We start from the raw sequence: 24720 nt of genomic DNA, 5'->3' as shown, positions 1-24720 counted from the left end.
GTGGATCATAATGTGTGAGTTCCATGTTTGATGTCACCATTTCCTTTACCTTTTTGAAAGCCACTTTGCACCGATTGGTCTACTGCCATTTCTTCCCAATCGCAGAAATGAGTTGAAGGGATGGAGCACAGTAGCAAGGTTTGGCAGGAACCTGTTACAGTAATTAACAAATCCTAAAAAGGACCACAACTGTGACACATCCCTTGACCTTGGACATCCACCACTGCTTGAATTTTCGGGGCACACTTATGTAATCCTTGTGCATCAAAGGTGTGATTTAAGTAATTCACACTTGCTGCATTGTGCTCTGAGCCAATAATCGTCTAATCTTAACACTGTTTCGAGATCCTGGAGCTGTTCTTCGTCATTCTCATTGGTAACAACAGTGTCATCCAGGTAAGAGGGGATGCCTGGGGAGCCTTGCAGCGCCTGGTCCATAGCTTTCTGCCAGAGTGCAGGTGCAGATGTTACTCTAACAATAAGCCTATTATAGTAATAAAGCCCTTTGTGAGTGTTTATGGTAAGAAACACATTGTACTCTTCTTCCATCTCCATATGTAGGTAGGCCTCAATTAATTCCACTTGCTGAAGTTTTTCTCTCTGGAAAGGTTTGCAAAGATCTCCTTTATTCTGGGAAGAGAGTAGTGATCTACTTTCAGCACTGGGTTGATGATGCCATTTAAAATCATCACAGATTCAGACAGAACCATCTCTCTTGTCTACTGGGATCACTAGCATTGACCACTGGCTCAACACAACCTTGGAAAGAATTCTTTCAGTCTCCATGTGATATAGCTCACTGGCTACTTCATCATGGATAGTACCAGATGGGCTTTGTAAAACTGGGGTGTGGCATTTTCATTTAACACTGTTTTACCCTTGATATGTTTAAGTTTTTCAATGCCATTCTTGAACTGTATTCTGGCATCAACCAATACCTTTCTTAAAGTAATATGCACAAAATGCCAGAAGAATTCAGCAGGCCAGGCTGCATCTATGGAAAAGAGTAAACAGTCAAGGTTTTGGGCCAAAACCCTAATTCAGGAATGATAGCAATTTTCTTAGTTTGCTTTCAGTTGCCTCTATTGCAGGGGATGTGGTATGCAAATGATGAATATATTTCCTATCAAGTTGCAGTTATCTTAGCCAATCACAGCCCCACAATGCTGCCCTCTTCTTTTTACCATACACAAGCCCAATGTGGCTTACTAGTTGGTTGTTGTATTTCACTGCTATAAATGTCATTCCCACAGTAGTTAACTTTTCTTCATATAGTTTCTTAGTTAGACACCTGCAGGCTTCAGTTCAATACCTTTGAAATGTGATTCAAATTAATTTTGTGTAATGACTAAAACAGTTGAGCAGATGTCCAAATTCATTTTAATTAATTTGCCATTCATTTCTGGTATAAGCCATATTGCTTGTCTTTTGTTAGTTATCACATGGTAAATCTCAAGGCTACTTAGTCCTGCGTCACTGTTATCACTATCAGATGTTTCATCAACAGCATGCATATCAATGCTCTTTCTGAAACTGCAACTTGACTTTTTATGCTTTTCTCTTCCGCGTTTAGTCCATTTATTTTGTCTCCCTCACATGCTCTTTCCATGTGTCCTACTTTGTTGCATTTTCGGCAAGCTTTGCCTTTAAACCTGCATTGGTCTGTTGTCTGATGCACAGCAGTAAAACAATTTTTTTGTCCAGCTAGAGTTGTGTTTAGACATTGCAACTTCGTTGTTTGCGTTAACTTCATTCATGCTCATATTTATTCCCCAGTGTAACTCACTTGCATCTCTGTCTGCTGTTTCCATTGATAGAGTGTTTTCAACTGCTCTTTTAAAGGTGAGTTGAGCTTCAGTTAGGAGCTGTATTTGAATGCTTTCTTGTAAGAGTCCACAAACTAAATGATCTTTTAGTGCATCATTAAACCCATCTCTGAACTAACAATGCTCGGCTAATTTCTTTAATTCAGCCACATAGGATGAAATAGTCTCCCCTTTCTTTTGATTCCATGTTTGTATCCTAATGTGTTCTGCAATCAACAATGGTTTTGGTTCTAACTGCTCCTGCATCATGTTCACGATATCAGCATAACTCATAGAAGCTGGCTTGGTTGAAGTAGTTAAACTTCTAAGCAAATTGTATGCTTCTCTGCCCATTGCACTTAGTACCATTGGCCCCCATTTTTCATCGTTTATTTCAGTTGCTTCAAAATACTGCCTAATTTGTTCTGTTTTGCTATCAAGTACATCTATTTTTTTCTGTTGAGGCCTAGCCAGCTATTTTTGTTTTATTTATTTATTATTTTTAACCAATACACACTGCTTATGAACCTTTGGCCATATTTGCTGTATGTTAACTTTGTCTGTTTCCTGCCTTTCTTTTCAAAACTCAAAGGTCTTTCTCCCTTCTGAAGAGAAAAGTGTTGCGCTTTTTGTTAACTCTAATGTCTCTCTCTCTCTCCTTTTGAAGAAAAATGTGCTGCACTTCAACAGCTAGGCAGTTGCCTTGATTTTACTTTAAATCTTCCTCATTGCTATGGTTATGTTTTGTAACTTCAGAAACAAATCCAAAGAAAAACACAGAAGCCAGGGTATTTGCATTCTTAGTTTTTCTTCGCTTTTCTCTTAGTGAGGTGCTCACATATGACGTGATGCTGTACTTACCTGTGCCTTTCATGTACATCTTCCATATAACCCACAATGCATTAAGTAAACAAAGAATGAATAATGAACCCATATACTTAAAATACTCAAATATACACTACAAAATTAATGTGCGATTTATTTAGATATTTTAAATCCCTAGTTGTTTCCATACATTGTGATACTCCTGTGTGTACTTGGGCTCCAATTGTGTGAGTTAAAAGTAACACTCTAGTACAATATCAAGAGAGAGCAAAGCTCTTTAAAGTTCAGAACAAAGACTAGATTACAAGCTTGTAGTACTGATCATGACCAATAAACACTACCTGATCTTTAAGCCAATATTTGTCAGAGGATACATATAGTGAATAGAGCATGGTGCTGTTTGGGACATAAGCAGCCGAATTTTGTATTATCTCATTTCACAGATTGTTGAATGAATGTGTTTGGGTAGAAGTGTTAAAATCGTCAGATATAGAGAAGCCAAAGATGCAGATAAAGGTTTCAACAATAGATAAGTTACAGCAGGGAGAGTATTGGGGATGGAAGAGATAAATAGTTTTGAAGTCTTTTTCCAAAGCCTTTTTACAAATTACTATAAATTGCATATTGCACATTTAGAGAGAGACGTAATGTAAAGATTTTTACTCTTGATGCCTGTGAAAGATGTAAGTAATAAAGTCAATTTAATTCAATGTAACATCAAGATAGATGCAAAGAATCTCGTTCCACCTTAGGTATTTATAAGGGAGAAGAATGGATCTGGTGCTTAGGGAGAGATTTTTGTGACAAGGACCAAACTGACTGACTTACACAAAGAAAATGTTGGCAATCAATCGACAGAACTCTTTTGATTCTTTATTATTTAATCAATTAACATATGTAGATATATGGTCCATCCCCAATGCCTAAGAGTGAATTATATTGATGGGTCTAGTGTCACATGTAGCCAAACTTGGTAAGCATGATATAGATTTCCTTCCCAACTAAATCACTTCTAAGAAAATCCAACACTTTCATGTTCATCATTGCAAACCCTAGTTTAAAAAATCAGTTTTAGTCAGTTACTTTAAACTTCCCATTTGCCTTTAGAAAGATACGCTCTTCATAGAACAATATAGCAAAAAGGTCCTTCAGCCCATGATGTCTGCTGTCTGTGATACCAATTTAAATTAATCCCATATGCCTACACATGCTCTACTTTCATCCATTCCCTGCTTGTTCATGTAACTGTCTTAAACACTATTATCATATCCACTTCCACCACCTCCCTAGGCAGTAAATTCCAGGCACCTACTACCCTCTGTGTAAAATATTTCCCTCACACATTTCCTTTAAACTTTCTCCCGCTAGTATTTGACACTTGCACCCGAGGAAAAATATTTTGACTTTCTATCCCTTTTCATAATTTTACAAACTTCTATCAGGTCACCCTCAGCCTCTGACACTCCACAGAGAGCTCATGATTTCTCTACACAAGAGAAGTTGCAGATGCTGTAAATCTAGAGTAGCATACACAAAATGTTTGAGGAACTCAGCAAGTCAAGCAACATCTATGGAGAGAAATAAGAACCTGAAATAGTCCTGATGAATGGCCTCAGCCTGAATTGTCAGTTCTTTATTCCTTTCCATAGATGCTTCTTGACATGTTGAGTTCCTCCAGCATTGTGTGTGTGTGTGTGTGTGTGTGTGTGTGTGTGTGTGTTGCTCTGCAGAATCTCCTGTGTGTCAGAGTAAACTCTTCCCTCAGATCCTCTTTTGTTTTGATTCACAACACCAGTTTCAGATTGAACCATGTGATTTTAAATCTCAATGTAAAATTATATCAACACACACAAAATGCTGGTGAACACAGCAGGCCAGGCAGCATCTATAGGAAGAGGTACAGTTGGCGTTTCGGGCCGAGACCCTTCATCAGGACTAACTGAAAGAAGAGATAGTAAGAGATTTGAAAGAGGGAGGGGGAGGGGGAGATCCAAAATGATAGAAGAAGACGGGAGGGGGAGGGATGGAGCCAAGAGCTGGGAAGTTGATTGGCCGGAGGGAAACAAAGCTGGAGTCCTGGGAGAAAGAAGGGGGAGGGGAACACCAGAGGAAGATGGAGAGCAGGTAAGGAGTGATTGTGAGAGGGAAAGAGAGAGAGGAAAAAAAGGAGGGGGAATAATAAATGAATAAAGAAATAAAATAGGGGTTGGGGTAAGAAGGGGAGGAGGGGCATTCGCGGAAGTTAGAGAAATCAGTGTTCATGTCATCAGATTGGAGGCTACCCAGACGGAATATAAGGTGTTGTTCCTCCAGCCTGAGTGTGGCTTCATCTTTACAGTAGAGGAGGCCATGGATTGACATATCGGAATGGGAATGGGATGTGGAATTAAAATGTGTGGCCACTGGGAGATCCTGCTTCCTCTGGTGGATAGAGCGTAGGTGTTTAGCAAAACGGTCTCCCAGTCTGCGTTGGGTCTTGCCAATATACGGAAAGCCGCACCGGGAGCACCGGACGCAGTATATCACCCCAGCTGACTCACAGGTGAAGTGTCGCCTCACCTGGAAGGACTGTCTGGGGCCCTGAATGGTGGTGAGGGAGGAAGTGTAAGGGCATGTGTCGCACTTGTTCCGCTTACAAGGATAAGTGCCAGGAGGGAGATCAGTGGGGAGGGATGGGGTGGACGAATAGACAAGGGAGTTGCATAGGGAGCAATCCCTGCGGAAAGCAAAGAGAGCGGGGGAGGGAAAGATGTGCTTGGTGGTGGGATCCAGTTGGAGGTGGCAGAAGTTACGGAGAATTATATGTTGGACCCGGAGGCCGATGGGGTGCTATCCCACCACCAAGCACATCATTCCCTCCCCCCCGTTTCAGCTTTCCTCAGGGATCGCTCCTACGTGACTCCCTTGTCCATTCGTTCCCCCCCCCCCATCCTTTCCCACCGATTTCCCTCCCGGCACTTATCCTCGTAAGCGGAACAAGTGCTACATATGCCCTTACACTTCCTCCCTCACCACCATTCAGGGCCCCAGACAGTCCTTCCAGGTGAGGCAACACTTCACCTGTGAGTCGGCTGGGGTGATATACTGCGTCTGGTGCTCCCGGTGCGGCCTTCTGTATATTGGCGAGACCCGACGCAGACTGGGAGACCGTTTTGCTAAACACCTATGCTCTGTCCGCCAGAGAAAGCAGGATCTCCCAGTGGCCACACATTTTAATTCCACGTCCCATTCCCATTCCGATATGTCAATCCATGGCCTCCTCTACTGTAAAGATGAAGCCTCACTCAGACTGGAGAAAGACCACCTTATATTCCATCTGGGTAGCCTCCAACCTGATGGCATGAACACTTATTTCTCTAACTTCCGCTAATGCTCCTCCTCCCTATCCCCTATTTTATTTATTGATTTATTATTCCCCACTTTTTTCTCTTTCTTTCCCTCTCACAATCACTCCTTGCCTGCTCTCCATCTTCCTCTAATGCTCCCCTCTGCCTTTCTTTCTCCAGTGTCTCCAGCTTTGTTTCCCTTTAGCCAATCAACTTCCCAGCTCCTAGCTTCTTCCCTCCCCCTGTCTTCTCCTATCATTTTAGATCTCCCCCTCCCCCTCCCGCTTTCAAATCTTTTACTATCTCTTCTTTCAGTTAGTCCTGACGAAGGGTCTCGGCCCGAAACGTCGACTGTACCTCTCCCTATAGCTGCTGCCTGACCTGCTGCGTTCACCAGCATTTTGTGTATCTTGCTTGAATTTCCAGCATCTGCAGATTTCCTCCTGTTTGCGTAAAATTATATCATATCACTCTTCCCTAAGATCCCTCTACAATATAATGAGATTTAAAATAGCAGCTTTACTATAGGCTTCAGTAACATATTAATCTAAAAAACATGTTTACATTACATGAATTCACCCTCCACCTTATTACCACCAGCCTATATTGAGATTAATGTCCTTCCATGATTACTGTATTATTCCTGAAACATGCCCTATGTTAAAAGAACTTTTTGGTATTCAGTAATAATTCTGACGATGCTTTCATTATTTGCTACTTCTTAGCATTGCTCAAACTGATTCTAATTCTAAGATCACGATCTGCCGAGCCATATTTAATTCTCACTGCTACAGATTCTCAATAATGATACATAGTGATTCTTTCTCAATAGTGTCACCCCACCCCAACTCCATTTACCTGCCCTTCATAAATTGAGAATAATGTTGAACTCCCACCTTCGGTGCTAACATGTTATCTCAGTGGCAATCAGATCACACCTATTTAATTCCCAATGTTACATTAATTTTTCTATCCTGTTGAAAATGCATTTTCAATTCTGCAATTTCTGTTGTTTGAGTTCATTTGCTTCTTGCTTCTATTTTCTGCTTTCTATTTGTTTTGCTTATTCTGGTTCTAACTTCTGTTTTCTGCGTTGTTCATCTCCTTCCTGAATTGTCTGCATCACCAGATTGTTTCTAGTTTATATTGTATACAGGTAATGGCCTTCAAATAATAAGTAGAATTTTCTCTTCAGGTCTGGATGTTATCAAGTGCCCAGAATCCATTCAGCTCTATACCTCTACACTGGATGTCAGATGGTAGGGGATTGACAGTATGCTGTGGAATATGAAAATAACTTGTTTGCAGAGAAAAAAAGTTACCTTGCAATTTATTATTTCAAAGGATACATGGGATGGATAATTGAGATATACTTGTCATTTGTCACAGGGCTGGACGGTGATGTATGCAGATGAAATGGTATCTCATTTACAGAAGTACTTTATACAGTTGTTTTGGAAACTCTGAAAGCTGTGATTGATTTTTTCTACAAGGTAATTGTTACCCACAGTCCTCCTTCTACTTTTATTGTACAGGAAACTTATTAAATATGGAATAAAATCCTTATAGATTACAGTTCAAAATATACTAAGACATTTTAATATTCAGGTGCTAGTTCTGAATTATAAACAAGGCCAGACTTTTATTTTGGTACTTTTGAAATAACTTTCTGTGGATCTGTTAATCAAAGAAGTTTAACAAAACAATACCCAGTACACCGGTCTAACAACATCTCCCATACCATCAAATGACTTGCCCCCATACAAAAACATGGAGACAATCCCTGCAGGTTACTCATCATTCTGATTTGAAAATATATACATGTTCCTTCATCACTGCAACGCCCAAGTCCTGAAACTCCCTATTCACCAGTGCTGTGGGAGTGCACATACAAGGACAGCAGCAGGTAAAGAAGATGTCACGCTACATTCTTGTCAAGGACAACTAAGAATGGGTAGTAAATACTGGCAATGCTAACAAGGGCCAAGTGTGTAGTATGAATAAATAAAACACTTGCACTTCATCATTAACTCAAGAACAGTTAACTTAAAATTATCAAGTACAACAGGGCAAATGTCAGCATGCACAAAATGTTTTATAATATAGAAAACATCCCACTGTGCTTTTAAGACAATTAGACACTAAACAGAGGCTGAGAAGAGTAAATAATAAATCAAAGGAATTAGTTTTAAAGACCTTAATAGAATAAGTCTCCATAAAAGGTACTTAAATTTGGAATAAACCATTGACACTAATTTACCAATGTTTCTATTGAACAACAAGGGCTTTTAAACCCATTCATCTATGCCAACTAAGCTACTTCCATAAAAGTTGCTGGTGAACGCAGCAGGCCAGGCAGCATCTATTGGCATGACGTCTGGGTAGCCTCCAACCTGATGGCATGAACACTGACGTCTCAGACTTCCGCTAATGCCCCACCTCCCCCTCGTACCCCATCCGTTATTTATTTATATACACACATTCTTTTTCTCTCTCTCCTTTTTCTCCCTCTGTCCCTCTCACTACACCCCTTGCCCATCCTCTGGGCTTTTCCCCCCTCTCCCCTTTTTCTTTCTCCCTAGGCCTCCTGTCCCATGATCCTCTCATATCCCTTTTGCCAATCACCTGTCCAGCTCTTGGCTCCATCCCTCCCCCTCTTATCTTCTCCTATCATTTCAGATCTCCCCCTCCCCCTCCCGCTTTCATATCTCTTACTAGCGCTTCTTTCAGTTAGTCCTGACGAAGGGTCTCGGCCCGAAACGTCAACTGTATCTCTTCCAATAGATGCTGCCTGGCCTGCTACGTTCACCAGCAACTTTTATGTGTGTTGCTTGAAATTCCAGCGTCTGCAGATTTCCTCGTGTTTGCGTTTTTAAAAAGCTACTTCCATAAGCTATTCCCATTTGCTTGCATTTGGCCCATATCCCTCCAAATTTTTCAAATCCATGACCCTGTCTTTTAAATGACATAATTGTGCCTGCTCCTCTCACTTCCTCTGGAAGTTCTTTCCATGTACACACTCTATGTGAAAAACTTGTCCCTCAGCTTCCCGTTAACTTTCTTACCTCATCACTTTTCCCTCTAGTTTTAGATTCCCTTAAGACTGGGAAAAAGATGGTGACTATCAACCTATCTATGCTGGTCAGATCTCTGTCAGCCTCTGTAAGGGAACCACTCCAACCTACTTCTCTCCTGGGAAAACAGTGCTAGTCATAACTCAACCCCTCTTTCTGCTCCTTCTCTAGCTTGATCATTTCCTTCCTAGAGTAAGGAAACCAGAAATGCACACAATACTCCAGGTGTGGTTTCATCAGTGTCTAGTACAGCTATAATATGATGTCCCGGTTCTTGTACTTAATGCCCTGCCTCATGTCGGTTTGCTTTCTTCAAGATTATCCGATTGCATCTATTAAGGATCCAAAAGGGAACTCCTGCTTTTGGAAAGTATGTGAAACATAATGGATCACTTGAGAAGCAGCTGAAAAATCAAAGACCACAGTATCAATCTGAACCTCAGGAATTATGTAAGCCATGTACACTGAGCAGAAATGTGTCCCTGGTCAGGAATGTTAAATGGACAGTATGCCATATTACATTTCCAAAATGCTGTGTCAACAAATTCAGTTCCCAAACAGCATTAATGATAAAGAATGTATTTTATATTGTAGAAATTGAAGAACTAAACATGTTACTAAACATATCATTCCTCAACTGTTTTGATCCTGTATATCGGTCTATTCTGAACAAGATAATTTCAGCCTAGTCAAATATTTTGTTTCTTTCATAGCCAATCTTCATATAATAAATGAGACTTGAACAATATTTTGCAAATGAGCTAAGAAACTGTACAACTTTCTCAACTTACCGGTCTAGATGGGACATGACTGTTTTGGAGATGTCAGCCCCAGCCTCCTGAAGTATCCGAATAATCTGGAAAGGTGATTCAACATTTCTGCCAGGGTGAATGATAACAGGACAGCCAAGCTGCGTCTGTGCCTCAGCAGTGGCTTGGAGAACTTTCTTTTCACCCTCAGTAATTGGCCAAGAACAGCCGATTTCTCCAATCACTCCACATTTGATATCAGTTTCATCTGCTCCATGTAGAATTTCATTCACTAGAATATCTGTTAACTGATACAAACCAAATCTGGTGTATTATTGTACAGAAAATTATGTTGTTAAGAATAGTGCTCATGCTAGATATAACCCATATAAATTCTTCAGTGACTTTCATCATTCTCAAGTTATTAACCAACCTCATTTATATCTAAGCCTTTTTTACTTTAGAAAGATTATGACAGAATTTTGTAAAAATATTCAATGAAACTGGGGCTTAAGCAAGGAAACTACATTTGAATAGACTCTGCGGATTGGGAAACTATATTAAAATGTTGGGTAGGTAAGCAATGGTTAACATTTCATGAAGTAATTGGTAAATTGCAATTTACTATATCCTTGTAAAGGGACAAAACCCAGACAGGCAGTGTTCCAAACCTGATAAACAATAAAAGTTAACAATACTATGAGGTTAAAGGCAAAATCTTCTAATATTATTAAAAAGAGCAGAAAACAAAATGATCAGATACATTAGAGAACTGAGTGAAGGAGAACCAAGCTATTATTAACAGTCTAGTGAGAAATATTTAAAAAACAACAAATGGTAAAAGTTTCTCTGGCTGTGTAAAAAGGAAAAGATTATTATAGATCCCACACAGATTGAGAAAGGAAAAAATTGTATTGGGGAGTAAGTGACAGAAACTTCAACAACTAATTTAAATCTTCAGGGAAGAAGATACAAAAATCTACTGGAAATAATAAAGATGAACATGTCAAGAGCGAATGGGGAACTAAAAGGAAACAAAATAGAATCAGAGCATGGGCTAAGTGCAGGTTGGTGGGACTAGGTGAGAGTAAGAGTTCGGCATGGACTAGAAGGGCCGAGATGGCCTGTTTCCATGCTGTAATTGTTATGTGGTTATATAGAACTTAATGGGGCTGGAAGCCCATAAATGCCCAGAGCCTGATGACCTACATTCCAAGGTTTCAAAATTGCTTGATTATGTAAATAACTCTTGAACTAGTTGTAAACTTTAAAAAATTCACTGATTCCACAATGGTTCCAAAAGACTACAGTTTATCTTTTGTATAATTGGAAATCATAGACCATTTTGCCAGACATTTAGGCTGACATCAGTAGTACGGAAAATGTGGTAAGAGACACAATATTAACAATTGGATTGGTCAGTGTCAATATAGATTTATCAAGGAGACATCATGTTTGACAAATTTAGTTGTCTCAAACACAAATTTATTAATGTGTTGTGAAGATGTTACGAATCCAGTAGATAAGAGCATGCCTGTGGCTTCAGTGTATCTAAGCTTCCAGAAAGCTTTCAATGAAGTGTCACAGAGAAGATGTTATTAAACAAAATTAGAGCTCACAGTTACTTACAAAGGAATTCATGTTCATGTATATCATCCTGTCCTCCTCCTGAACCCACACTAACTTAAAATGTAGCAAATTGTACCTTGCCTTCCCATCTTTACTTAGCTCCTTCTTAAGTTCCACCCCAAATTTTCTTGATCCTGATCGACTGTAGCTAGGTAGAACATAGAACACTGCACAGTACTGGCCCTTCAGCCCACAATGTTATGCCGACCTATTAATCTACTCTAAGATCAATCTAACCCTTCCTTCCTACATAGCCTCTATTTTCTATCATCCATTTGCCATTAGCTAACCCTCCTCAGCCCAAAGGTTACATACTTTGTCAGGTGCCTTGTCAAAACTGGTATACCTCAGGGGTGTGTGCTTAGCCTACTGCTCTACTCCCTCTATATCCATGACTGCGTTGCTAGTCAGAGCTCAAATGCCACCTATAAAGTTGCTGATGATATAAACATTGTTGGCAGAATCCCGGATGGAGACGGGAGGGTGTACAGGGGCGAGATACACCAGCTGGTTGTGTGGTGTCGCAGTAACAACCTTGCACTCAACGTCAATACGATCAAAGAACTGATTGTGGGCTTCAGGAAGGGTAAGACAGGTGACCACAAACCAATTCTCATAGAGGGATCAGAAGTGGAGAGATTGAGCAATTTTATTTCCTGGGTGGCGACATTTCTGAGGACCTAACTTGGTCCCGACCTATTGATGCAGCTATAAAGAAGGCAAGACAGAGATTATATTTAATTAGGATTTTTGAGGAGATTTGGTTTGTCATCTAAAACACTCGAAATATTCTACGGATGTAGCCCGGTGAGCATTCTGGCAGGCTGCAAAACTGTCTAGTATGGGGTGTGGGGGGGGAGGTGGCTACTGCACAGATTCAAAAGAAGCTAGAGGTGTAAAATTATTCAGCTCCATCATGGGTACTAGCCTCTGTCATAACCAAGACATCTTCAAGGAGCGGTGCACAATTGTATTTCTAAGCTAAATTGGCTGCGCAGACTATTTATTACAAATCACCATAATTTACACATTGCATATTCAGGCAGAGATGTAACATAAACATTTTTACACCTCATGTGTGTGAAGGGTGTAAGAAATAAAATCAATTCAATGCAAAAAGGCAGCCCCCGATTCCCATCACCGAGGACATGCCCTCTTTTCATTGTTACCATCAGGAAGCACGGTGAAGCTTGAAGGCACACTGATTCAGGAATAAGCTCCTCTGTCATCCGATTTCTAAATAGACATTACCTCACTACCTTTTTTATTTGTATTTGCACCACCTATTTTAACTTATTATATATATACATACACACACACACACTGTAATTCTTTTTTTCTATATTTATCATGTACTGCTGCTGCAAAGTTAACAACTTTCACATCTGCAGTGGTATTAAATCTGATTCTGATTCCTCAGAATATGTTTTTCCCTTCAAGACTTCTATAATATGCATTTTTCTTAAAACCCTCCTGCTTAGTACGTTCCCTTTAATTCCAATCCTTCTACATTCCTTCATGCTTGTATAGCTGAAATTTTGTCGTGTGTTTCATTTGTTGACCATCTCAGCTTTAACGTAGATAGTTGTGCAATTAAATCTAGCTCTAGAGCTTACTGCAAAGTGTAACATACACTCCAAAGCATTGAAGGAGTGCTGTGATGTTAGAAGTGCCTTTTTTTTTAAAAAAAACACAGCATTAAACTGAGGCCCCATCTGGTCTCTCAGATGTATATGTAAAAGATCTCACAGCACTATTTTGAAGAAATAGCGGGGGAGTTATTCCGGTGCCTTGGCCAATATTTATTCTTTAATACCTAAAAACAGATTATATGGTCATTATCAAGTTTTGTTTGTGGAGTTTGCCATCTGTTTGTGGGAGCTTGCCATATTTGAATTGGCTGCCATCTTTCTTACATTAAACGTGAGTACAATTAGCTGTAAAGTGCTTTGGAATGAATTGAGGGTGCGAATGGTATCATATAAATCAAAGGGTCATAGAAACAAATTGTCACTGAAGAAGATCATTTGGCTCTGTGACTTTATGTTATCTCTCTATTCAGAACTCTATTCAAATACATTCTGTTCTTTCCCCATTATGCTGTAAATTTATTTCCCTTATGCCCTCATTCGATTTCCCTTTGAAATTATCAATCACCTCCAGTTCTCCTATTCTCATAAGCAGCTTCTTCTGGCTCATTACCATATGTTGGGTAAAAATAATTCTCCCTTACATCCTGATGTGTTTCCTTTCCAAAACCTTAAACTCGTGGGCTAAAAGTCTTCTTTAACTATCTTACCTAAATCTTTCATAATATTGCACACCTCTCTCAAAAGTGCTCTTAGCCTTTTCTGAAGCAGTTACAACTTCTCCAATCTAAGCCAAGACCCATGTGCAAGAAAACTCAGGTTTTGCACACTTCATGGGAAACAAAGACAAAGACGTGAATAAAAACAGAGGATTGGCGGAGAGGATTCAGGAATTTAGGGTCTAAATTGAAAGTAGAACTACAAAGGTAATCATCTCTGCATGACCGTACCAACAGCAAATTGGCAAACAGTAATTCTGAATTTTGTTGAATGTGTGGCTCAGAGGTTGGTATGAGGACAACCCATCGTGCACCAGCACAAGCACTGTGGAAAGAGGTCAGTTGCACTGGGCTTCACTTGAACTTGGCTGGTAGCATGTCCTAATAAATCATATACCTAAATCTGTGGATGAACCTTTACACTAAATAGCTGGAGGGAGTATTTTTTGACTAAGCAAGTGGTGCTGCTGGAGCCGACAGTCCCATGGGAAGATAGCTTGGAAGAGGCCTTTGAAAGGAAGCTCTCCAAGTACGCAGGACTGGTCAGCAACTGTTAGCAGGCTGGATGGAGAGCGAGGTGTCTCCCAGTGGAGGTTGGTTGTAGGGGATTCGTAGTCCATTCTTTAGTTAGAGCCTTCAGCATTTTGGGCATCGAGGGAGAGAGGAAGAGGAGAGCCATCCGCAGTACAACCGATGAGGCAGAGAGGGCCTCAAGATGGCTGTGGCTCAAAAGAGGGGAGCCATGGAGTCATAAGTAGCTAGCCATCTGGACACAAGCTGGGGTCTGATCAGCCCCGGCTGGGTCACCTGGAGCACGTTGTATGATGTTGCAAGACCTGAAATACCCAATGATTCCAGGAACATCACTGAAGATGTGTCCAGAAGCATCAATAGATTTATGTACACAGCAGGTGAGAGGAAATTTAGATAGATAAGTAGAAGTAAATCAATTAGGATCAGAATCAGGTTTAAATGGGTAATAATAACCAGATTCTGTAGAAAAGGTGCACTCCCGTTAGAGTCAGAACAAGCAAAACAAACTCTTTCTGAATGTGCACAGAATGGTAAATGATAGCTGAATTCATAGTACAGGTAGAAATAAACAGCCAAAAATCCTGCAGCCAATAGAGCAAAATGATTGAAAAATATTCAACATGGGGAGTGAACTATTCCAGAGGTTTTAACTTTTCAAAGAGATGGACAAATAATTGGATGCTGGGTGTTGCTGGGCGGTGCAGATCAAAGGGCCAGAAAGACCTATTCTGCACTGTAACTCTAAATAAAAATGTGGGAGCAGGGAGCCCTAATTGTAAACAACGGGATAAAGTAGTAAAACCAGAAAGAGAGAAAAGAACTGTTGGGGAATGGTTACGTCTTTCCACACAACAATACTTACATATTGATAAGAAAATTCTAGGTGTATTGAAGAAATGCAACAATAATGCAGGATTTTTCATAAAGGATGGGCAAACAGTAATAACACTGTGGAGGATGAATTCAGACAGTGTATAAGAAATGGTTTTCTAGGTCAAATGTTGGGGAACAATAAGGTATTAGGCTATTTTATATATAACACTGTCTAATGAAAAAGGGTGAATTGATCAGGCAGTTAAAGAGGCCTTTATCAAACTGTTATCACATTGCAATGGAGTGTACATAAAAACTGAAAACTATTTTATTCAACCTGAAACTAAGGTCTTTAATCTGATCAAATATCTCTTTTCTTTAATGTCTCCAAGAGGTTCCACTCCACCTCTAATTACATGTTTATTATTTAAATGCAAGTAAAAAGAATTTTAAGCGCAGTTAAGTGCCAATATTAAGTGCCATTCCATTATCACATCTTTTTCATTGCCAAGAAACACAAGACACTGTGGATGCTGGAATCTGGAGTGAAAAGCAAATAATCTCGAGGAAATGTAGTTCCTGCCATTATTTGTTTCACTTCTGCAGTTCCTTGCATCCCTGCCCGTTGAGTTCCACTAACTATTTGCATTTGCTTCAGATGGCAACATCTGAGGTCTCAAATGTGTTGACCAGTTGAGTTTCTCCAGATATACATTTTTGCATCAAATTCCAATGTCTGTGGTTTCCAAGTCTTCTGCACTTACCTCTTCCATCATAAAAAGAGCCAGACTTCACCTTTCACCTACTAGCCTCTGCATCTGTACATCATTTTGTATAATTTCCACCAGCTGTGCTGGGAACTTCCTGACTTCTAGAGCCGTGATGTTGGTTTCCCCACCCTTCCATCTTGTGGAATCGTGCATTGCTTTCAATTGAACATCTCATCCTTGTTCAGTTTTCCATCAATCTTTCATTCAATTTTATGTTACCTGGACCCCTTCTCATCTTGCTAGGTGAGCAAATTTCAGTTTAGATAATTTATGGTTTTCCATTATTAATCTGCAATGTTGGGCACACTAACTTGAATGTCTTCTCACCCACATCTGTTTTATTTGCCTCAACTCATTCCCCAGAACCAGGTTCAGCAGTGGCTCAATACAAGTTAGGTTAATAACATAACAATAACTTAACTGTTACCTGAGCAGTTTTAAGAAATGCCTGATCATAATCCCTCTCAATTTAATAATACTCCATTTAATATTTGTGTAACTGAAATCCCTCTATCACCATTCTGTAAGTCTTACATTTCTCTGTAATATATCGTATAATGGGCACCGCAGTAGTGTAGTGGTTAGTGCAGCTCAAGGCCTTGGAGTTCAAAGTTCAAACCTGACATCCTCTGTAAGGAGTTTGTACGTCCTCCTCGAGGAATGCATGGGTTTTCTCTGGGTGCTCCTGTTTCCTTCCACAGTCCAAAGATGTTCTGGTTAATAGTTTAGTTGGTCTTGGTAAATTGTCCTGTGGTTTGGCTACGGTTAAATTAGGGTTGCCTGCAGCACCCCTTGAAGGATTGGAAGTGTCTTTTCCGTGCTTTCTCATCGTTTAGAAGGCAAAAGATAACCCGGAGTAGGATGATCACGCCTTTTTGTTTCTTAATCATTCATAAACATGTGAAATGTTATTCAGATTCTGCTACTATTTTCCCTTTACCTTGCTCAATTATTCTGTTTTGTGTCCTGATGCTAGGTAGAATTTTTTTAAAATATGGTCAACCATTGCTTTGCTTGGCACGAGTTCCTCCAGCAGTTTGCTCTTTTCTCCTCCAGATCTCAGCATCTGCATCATCTTCAACTTGTGTTCTTGTGTTGCCTGTGTTCTCATCACAGCTATCTTATTTAAAACAACCAAAGGTCGTCATTAACACGTATCACTTGGGAATGATGTGTACCAACACTCATTGTAAATATTCATGTTTGCTATTCCGCAGTAAACAGAATTTATTTTTTTATATGTAAAACAGATGGTGACTAAAATTTAACCTGTATCAATAGAAAGCATCCAAGCTTGGTGTGGCAACTGCTCTGCTCATCACCACAAGAAACTACAGAGTCATGGACACAGCTCTGCTCATCATGGCCTTCCTTGCATGGACTCTGATTACAGCTCTCACCAAGTGGGGTTCAATTCCCGCCACTACCTGTAAGGAATTTGTATGTTCTCCCCGTGACCAGGTGGGTTTCCTCCTACATTCCAAAGATGCATGGTTAGGGTTAGTGAACTGTGGGCATGTGATGTTGGTGTCAGAAGCATGGTGACATTTGCCGGCCAGCTCTCTTCTCGCTGATTTGATTTGATACAAATGACACATTTATCTATGTTTTTACGTACATGTGACAATTAAAGCCAATTGTTTTAAAAAGTTTTAAAAAACATATTCAAAGACCCCACTCTCTCTTCTCCACCTCAATTCCAAGGGTCAGAAGAGACAAAAGTCTGAAAGCACATAACTCTAGGCTTAAGAATAGCTTCTATTCCACCATTATAAGGCTATGGAATGGTGTCCTAGTACAATAAGATTAACTCTTGACCTCACAATCTATCTTACTGTCTGCCTGCACTGTCTGTAGCTTTAACTCTTTATTATGCATTCTGCTATTGTTTTGTAGTGCATTTAATATTTCAGTAACAATTGAGTAATATTGTAAATATATTGTTTGAGTATTCTTTGTTGTTTACATAATTCATTATGATTATATGTATGAAGTAGGTGAATGGCGTATGTCGTTATGCCACCACATCATATATGAGCGCCTCACTAAAACTAAAACGAAGTAGACACTTTTTCCTCAGGCTCCCATGGTTTTATTTTGATTAATTTCTGGAGTTACGAACATAACAGTGGTAATGAGGAAGTTTTAAAACAAACCCAAGGAAATTATCTACCTGTTGAAGTAAGCTGTTCTAATTTGAAAAAAAGTGCAGCATGCTTTTTTCCCCCTTGGGAAGGAGGAAGGAGATATTCAAGTTAAAAAAAACACAGAAAGTGTTTCTTTGGAAGGGGACGAATATGGTCAAGTTAAAACAAAATCAGAAAATGCTTTGATCTTCTCAAACCCAATCTCAGAAGGAGTAAACAGGGCAAGCAGCTGAGACAAATTAAAGGCTCCTCAAACAAGGGGGTTCGATGTTTCACTCCTGGACAAGCAGTCTTTGTGAGGGACTACAGTGCTGACCAAAAGTGGCTACTTGGAAGGATTAAAGACAGAACTGGACCACTCTCTTACACAATTGATATTGCGTCTGATGCCATCTGGACACATTGATTTGAGGGGAGCAGAGTCAATTGTTAGAGAAGAAAGATATTTGGAGCTGTCAGAACCATTTACTGCAGTCGCAGAGCCTACAAGAGGAAGAAATCCACTGCGGCAATTAAACCTTTAGGCCTAAATGGGACAATTTAAAATTTACTATGCTGTTTATATACCTTTGTACTAGTTGTATTATATAGTACACTGTGTGTGTATGTGTATGTAAACAGTAGTAAAGATGCAGTCTACAAATTATAATGCAAGATAGAAAATGCATGTCAAAAGGGCAATGTTACAATAGTCATGGGGGATTTCAACATGCTGGTAAATTACGAAAATCAGGTTGGTGCAAGATTCCAGGAGGGGAAATTTCCCGAGTGCCTTTTAGAGCAGCTCGTGTTTGGGCCCACAAGAGGATCAGCTATTCTGGATTGGGTGCTGTGCAATGAACAGGAATTGATTAGAGAGCTTAAGGTAAAAGAACCCTAAGGAGAAGGTGATCATAATATGATAAAATTCACCCTGCAATTTGAGAAGGAGAAGCTAAAGTCAAATGTAACAGTATTACAGTGGAGTAAAGGGAATTACATAGGCATGAGAGGGGAGCTGGCCAAAGCTGACTGGAAGGCAACACCAGCAGGTAAGATGCCAGAGCAGCATTGGCTGGAATTTCTAGGAGCAATTTGGAAGGCACAAGACATATACCTCCCAAAGAAGAAGTAGTTTTCTTCAGGAAGGATGGCACAGCCATGGCTGACAAGAGAAGTCATAGCCAACATAAAAGCCAAAGTGAGGGCATATAAAAGAACAAAAATTAGAGGGAAGTTAGAGGATTGGGAAGCTTTTAAAAACCGACAGTAGGCAACTAAAAAAGTCATAAAGAAGGAGAAGATGGAATATGAAGGAAAGCTAGCCAATAATATTAAACAAGATACCGAAAAGTTTCTTCAGATATATAAAGTGTAAAAGAGAGGTGAGAGTAGATATTGGACTGCCGGAAAGTGATGCTGGGGAGGTAGTAATGGGGACAACAAAATAGTGGATGAATCAAATAAATATTTTGCATCAGTCTTCATATGAAAGACACTAGTAGCGTGCCAGAAGTTTGTGAGTATCGGGGGCAGAAGTGTGTGAAGTTGTCATTACTAGGGAGAAGGTTCTTGGGAAACTGAAAGGTCTGAAGGTCGGTAAGTCACGTGGACCAGGCGGTCCACACTCCAGCATTCTGAAGGAAGTGGTTGAAGCCATTGTGGTGGCATAGTAAGGATCTTTCAAGGAGCAATTCCTTCTGGCATGGTTCCAGAGGACTGAAAATTGCAAATGTTACTCCATTTTTTTAAGAAGTGAGGGAGGCAGAAGAAAGGAAATTATAGGCCAATTAGTCTGACCTCAATGGCTGGGAAGATGTTGGAGCCGATTGTTAAGGATGTGGTTTCAGGGTACTTGGAAGCACATGATAAAATAGGCCAAAGTCAGTGTGGTTTCCTTAAGGGGAAACCTACCCTGAAAATCCTTCAGAATTCTTTGAAGAAATAACAAGCAGGATAGACAAAGAAGAATTGATTCATGTTGTGTACTTGGATTTTTAGAAGACCTTTGACAAGGTGCCGCACATGAGGCTGCTTAACAAGAGCACATGGTATTACAGGTAAGATTCTAGCATGGATGGAGGATTGGCTGAATGGCAGGAGATATAGACTGGAAATAAATGGGGCTTTGTCTAGTTGGCTGCTGATGATTAGCGATGTTCCACAGGGGTCTCTGCTGGGACTGCTTCTTTTTACATTACATGTCAATGATCTGGATGATACAATTGAAGGCTTTGTGGCCAAGTTTGCAAATGATATGAAGTAGTTTTGAGGAAGCAGAAAGGCTACAGAAGTTCTTAGACGGATTAGGAAAATGGGCAAAGAAGTGGCAAGTGGAATATAGTGTCAGCAATTGTATGGTCATGCACTTTGGTAGATGAAACAAAAGAGTAGTCTATTTTGTAAATGAAGAGAAAATTCAAAAATAATGAGGTGCAAAGGGAATAGGGAGTTCTCATGCACATTCACTAAAGGTTATTTTGCAGATTGAGTCAGAGGTGAAGAAGGCAAATGCTTTCATTTCAAGACGACTAGAATATAAAAACAAGGATGTAATATTGAAGCTTTATAAAGCACTGGTGAGACCTCACTTGGAGTGTTGTGAGCAGTTTTGGGCCTTTATCTGAAAAAGGATTTGCTGACATTGGAGAGAGTTCAAAGGACTTTCACGAAAATGATTCCAGGATTAAAAAGCTAGTCATTTGAGAAGCATTTGATGGCTCCAGGCCTCTGCTCACTAGAATTCAGAAGAATGAGGAAGGATTTCGTTCAAACCTATTGAATGTTGAAAGGCCTTGATAGAGTGGATGTGGAGAGGATATTTCCTATGATAGGCGAGTCTAAGATGAGCGGACACAGCCTCAGAGTAGAGGGGCATCCATTTAGAACAGAGACGACGAGGAATCTTTAGCCAGAGAGTCGCGAATCTGGAATTCGTTGCCATAGGTGGCTGCAGAGTCCAAGTCATTGGGTATATTTAAGGCCGAGATTGAGTGATTCTTGATTATAGGATATGAAGGGATACAAGGAGAAGGCAGGAGATTGGGGCTGAGAGGGAAAATGGATCAGTCATGATGAAATGGCAGAACAGGCTCGATGGGCTAAATGGCCTAATTCTTATGGTCTTATAACCAGAGAGCATTATGTTACATGTTTGAGTTGGGATGCATTTTATATAGAAATAGAGTTAATAGCTAAGCAGGGAGGTGTATTTAATATTTCAGTAATATTTGAGTAATATTTTAAACATATTGTTTGATTAAGCATTTTTGTTGTTTACTTAATTCATTATGATTATATGTAAGAAGTATGTGAATGGCATCTGGTATTATGCCTCCACATCATATGGGAGTATCTCAATAAAAGTAAAACGAAATTGACATGGTTTCATGGGCTCCTATGTTTTTCTTTCAACTAATTACTGGCCTTACAAACATAAGAATTTTTCCTTGTCCTACAGTGGTGTGATGAAATGATCTGTATGGTTGGCCTGCAAATAAAGTTCTTCACAGTACCTCCATACATGTGACAATAATAAATCGAATTACCAGTTTATCAATTTAAATTGTGCATGCATTACTCTGTGAGGTGAACGATTTTCTGGAAGTACAATAAACGGATTGGGAAGAATGTGGTAACAAGAAAAACAGGACTAGGCTATTCTGCTGCTCAAGCTTGCTCTGCCTTTTAATAAAAACAAGGCAAACGTTTTACTTTATCTCCACTTTGTGCAGTAACGCTATTACTGTTAATTTCCTTCATATCCAAAAGCTATCAATCTCCAGTGTGAATATGCTGAAAAACTAGTCCACCACAGCCTCTTTGGTAGAACGTTCCAAAATACCCTTCCCTCTGAAGTAATGTCCTGCCCCTTATTATGAGATTTTAGTCCCTTCTCTATACAGGGGAAATGTCAACTCTGTACCACTCCTATCAAACCCAGGAATGTGATTTAATGAGATAAACTTCTATTTTTCAAAAATCCATAGAATACCTCCCTAGTTTGCTTAATATCTTCTCAGATAACAAAGCACCATCTGAATCGCTTACTTTATTTCTGCTGTTAAGATTCTTGGAAGAAAACGTGACCTATGCATAAACCTCCAAATATGAACTGACCATACTATGACTGGAACAAGGTGCTTGGACTCTTGTGTTCAAATCCACTTGGATAAAGGCAAATGCATTGTTTTCCTTCTAATTGCCAGCTGAATATACACTTTATTTTAATTAATTTTTATGCATTTCTACAAGAAACTATAGACGGAGAACCCAAGAACAAAATGGAGATTTATATAGTGCAAAACAAACAAATCCAATATGTAATTCATAAGAATAAGAAAAAAAAGCACCCAAAAGAGAATTATGTAAAATTAGTATCTACCCCAACCTCCCACTGAAAATAGAAAAACCCAGGCCAACCATTGTGCATATAAAAGAAAAAAAAAATCAATTGGAGCATTCAACCCTAGAGAACTGTAAATATATATAGGAAAAAAAGTATCATGCCAACTAGCAAAAGTATAATGTAATTCAACAACAAAAAACTGTATAACTTACAAAAAAAAAGCTGGAAGTAAGGGATTGTAGCACACAAAAAAGGATAAACTTACCCTAAAGAAGAATTGTGAAAATATTCAAGAAAAGGTCCCCACACCTGGTGAAGTTTTATGTCCGAATTGAGAAGTGAATATTTAATCTTTTCGAGGTCTAAACAGGCCATAATATCACTAAACCATTGAGCGTGAATGGGTGGGGCAGCATCTTTCCACCTAAGGAGAACCAACCGTCTAGCCAAAAGAGAGGCAAAAGATAATGTTCGGCATTTAGTCGGACTCAAGTGCAAACTTACAATACCCAAGGTGCCAAAAAGGGCAACCAGAGTGTTAGGTTCCAAATGGCAATTAAGAATATGAGATAAGGTTGCAAAAACTTCTCTCCAAAATTTCTCTAGACTAGGACAGGTCCAATACATATGATAAGGGAAGCCTTAGCCCCTTTACACTTAACAGAGACAGGACTAATGTCAGGATAAAACCACGCGCACTGCTGAATATACACTTTTATATTCCAGTGATTCACGCACAAATACATCTAGATCCCTCATATTAGGTCTCATATTTTCCTAATTTTATTCCATCTGCTATATTCTTGACCTCTCTACAATCCCTGAAGCCACTCTGCATCTTCTTCATAGGCAAAAATGCCATGTAGATTTGTGCAGTCACCAGGCCTCATTATATTACACTTTGTTTCCTTAGTCAAATCAATGATAGAGCAGAGGATACTTGGGGCCCCAGCACTGATGTTGGTGCTCCCTGCTCAGTACAGCAACCTGTAATTGGTCTGACTATACCTACTCCGTCTTTTGTTTATTAACCAATGCTCAATCCATGCCTGGTTATTTTCCCAACTCCATAAGCATAATTTAACGATCTCTTGAGTAGCAACTTATTAAAGCCCCTCCAAAAGCCCAAATACATCACACCCATTGTTTATCCTTCAGCTATACTGCTAACATCAACCTCAAGTTAACTCCAACAAAATTTTTTAAACATAATTTTATATTCATGAATCCATGCCAAATCCGCCCAATCCTATTATTATTTTCCAAGTGCCCTATTAGAACTTCCTTAAGAATAAATACCACAAAATTTCATTACAACTCATAACAGGCTAACTGGTAACAAAATACAATATGCAAATCTAGCCTGAAGATATCATCTTGATGAATTTTGTAGTCACAAGGTCATTAAGACCATTAGATCTCCAACTTGCAATAGGAACTTCTGCAGCTACATAATACCATTATTCCACCACAGACACATTCTGTCACTGATATTTAATTGCTCTTTTTCTTTGAGCTCGGCTTAGTTAATCTGAGGAACATATCCACTTAAGTCTCCTAAGTTAGAAGGGCAAAGAGAATGAATTAATTTCCTAATGAACAATGTACTTCTGTGTTTTTTCCTGCACTTCCATGTTTTAGTTTAACTTCAGATGCATATATCCCAAAAATTTCCCTTTATGACAGCAGCTACTTTGTATAATTGTACTCCAAGTGAAAAATTTAACATGGTGAATTATTTATTCTAATCAATGTAAAAATGTATTTTCGTAACTATTTAAAACCATTTTGTTTATCCAATCAATGTTATATTCTGGAAGTCATAACATTAATGAGTACCCTCCGAAAGTGTTCAACAATAATTTGAAAATTCTCTTAACTATATCAGTGGAACTGATCAAATCTGGATTTACTGATCTATACATGTGTTATAAGTATTACATGCATATACTGTATATTTTCATTTCACGAGGAGTGGGAAACCATTCAACAAGTTTCCCATTCAGGTTCATACTCAATTGCCACCCTCACCAAAAATGAAGAGACCACAGAAGAAATAAAAACCTGGTTGGCTGTGTAAAGGTGGCTACCTCACCGATGCTAACTTTGCTCTCCTGCTGAAAGTGAGTATTGCCATGAGCTGTATGACAGTTCAAGGTATAAATAATTCTCTTCTAACTTATTTGCGAAAGTAACAGCTGAATGATGCATTAACCAATAAATCCTCAGCCAGTGATAGGGCAATCAGTTATCACTCAGGCACCTGAATGACTGCATTGAAAATACTGTAAGACAGACAGACCAAAAATAGGCAATCTTCAAAAGCAGAAAACACAGAATAATTTTAATAGAAACACTTAGAATAGTTTTAATATTTATATCCTATTAAATAATTTCTAGTTTTATATTGAAA

At 39.3% G+C, this 24720-nt stretch overlaps 1 protein-coding gene across 3 annotated transcripts in view; it reads right to left on the bottom strand.

Annotated features, from left to right (window-relative positions):
- The window catches only part of pter (phosphotriesterase related), a 50763-nt gene that overhangs the window by 14489 nt on the left and 11554 nt on the right, over positions 1 to 24720 (bottom strand). For all 3 annotated transcript variants that reach the window (XM_063044175.1, XM_063044177.1, XM_063044176.1), the window contains exon 3: positions 9822 to 10087. In XM_063044175.1, coding sequence (XP_062900245.1) covers positions 9822 to 10087 — 266 coding nt within the window. The remainder of the gene's footprint in view (positions 1 to 9821; positions 10088 to 24720) is intronic.

The sequence above is a fragment of the Mobula hypostoma genome, chromosome 3, assembly GCF_963921235.1.
Source record: "Mobula hypostoma chromosome 3, sMobHyp1.1, whole genome shotgun sequence".
NCBI lineage: Eukaryota > Metazoa > Chordata > Chondrichthyes > Myliobatiformes > Myliobatidae > Mobula > Mobula hypostoma.
This window is presented reverse-complemented; position numbering and strand designations above follow the sequence as displayed.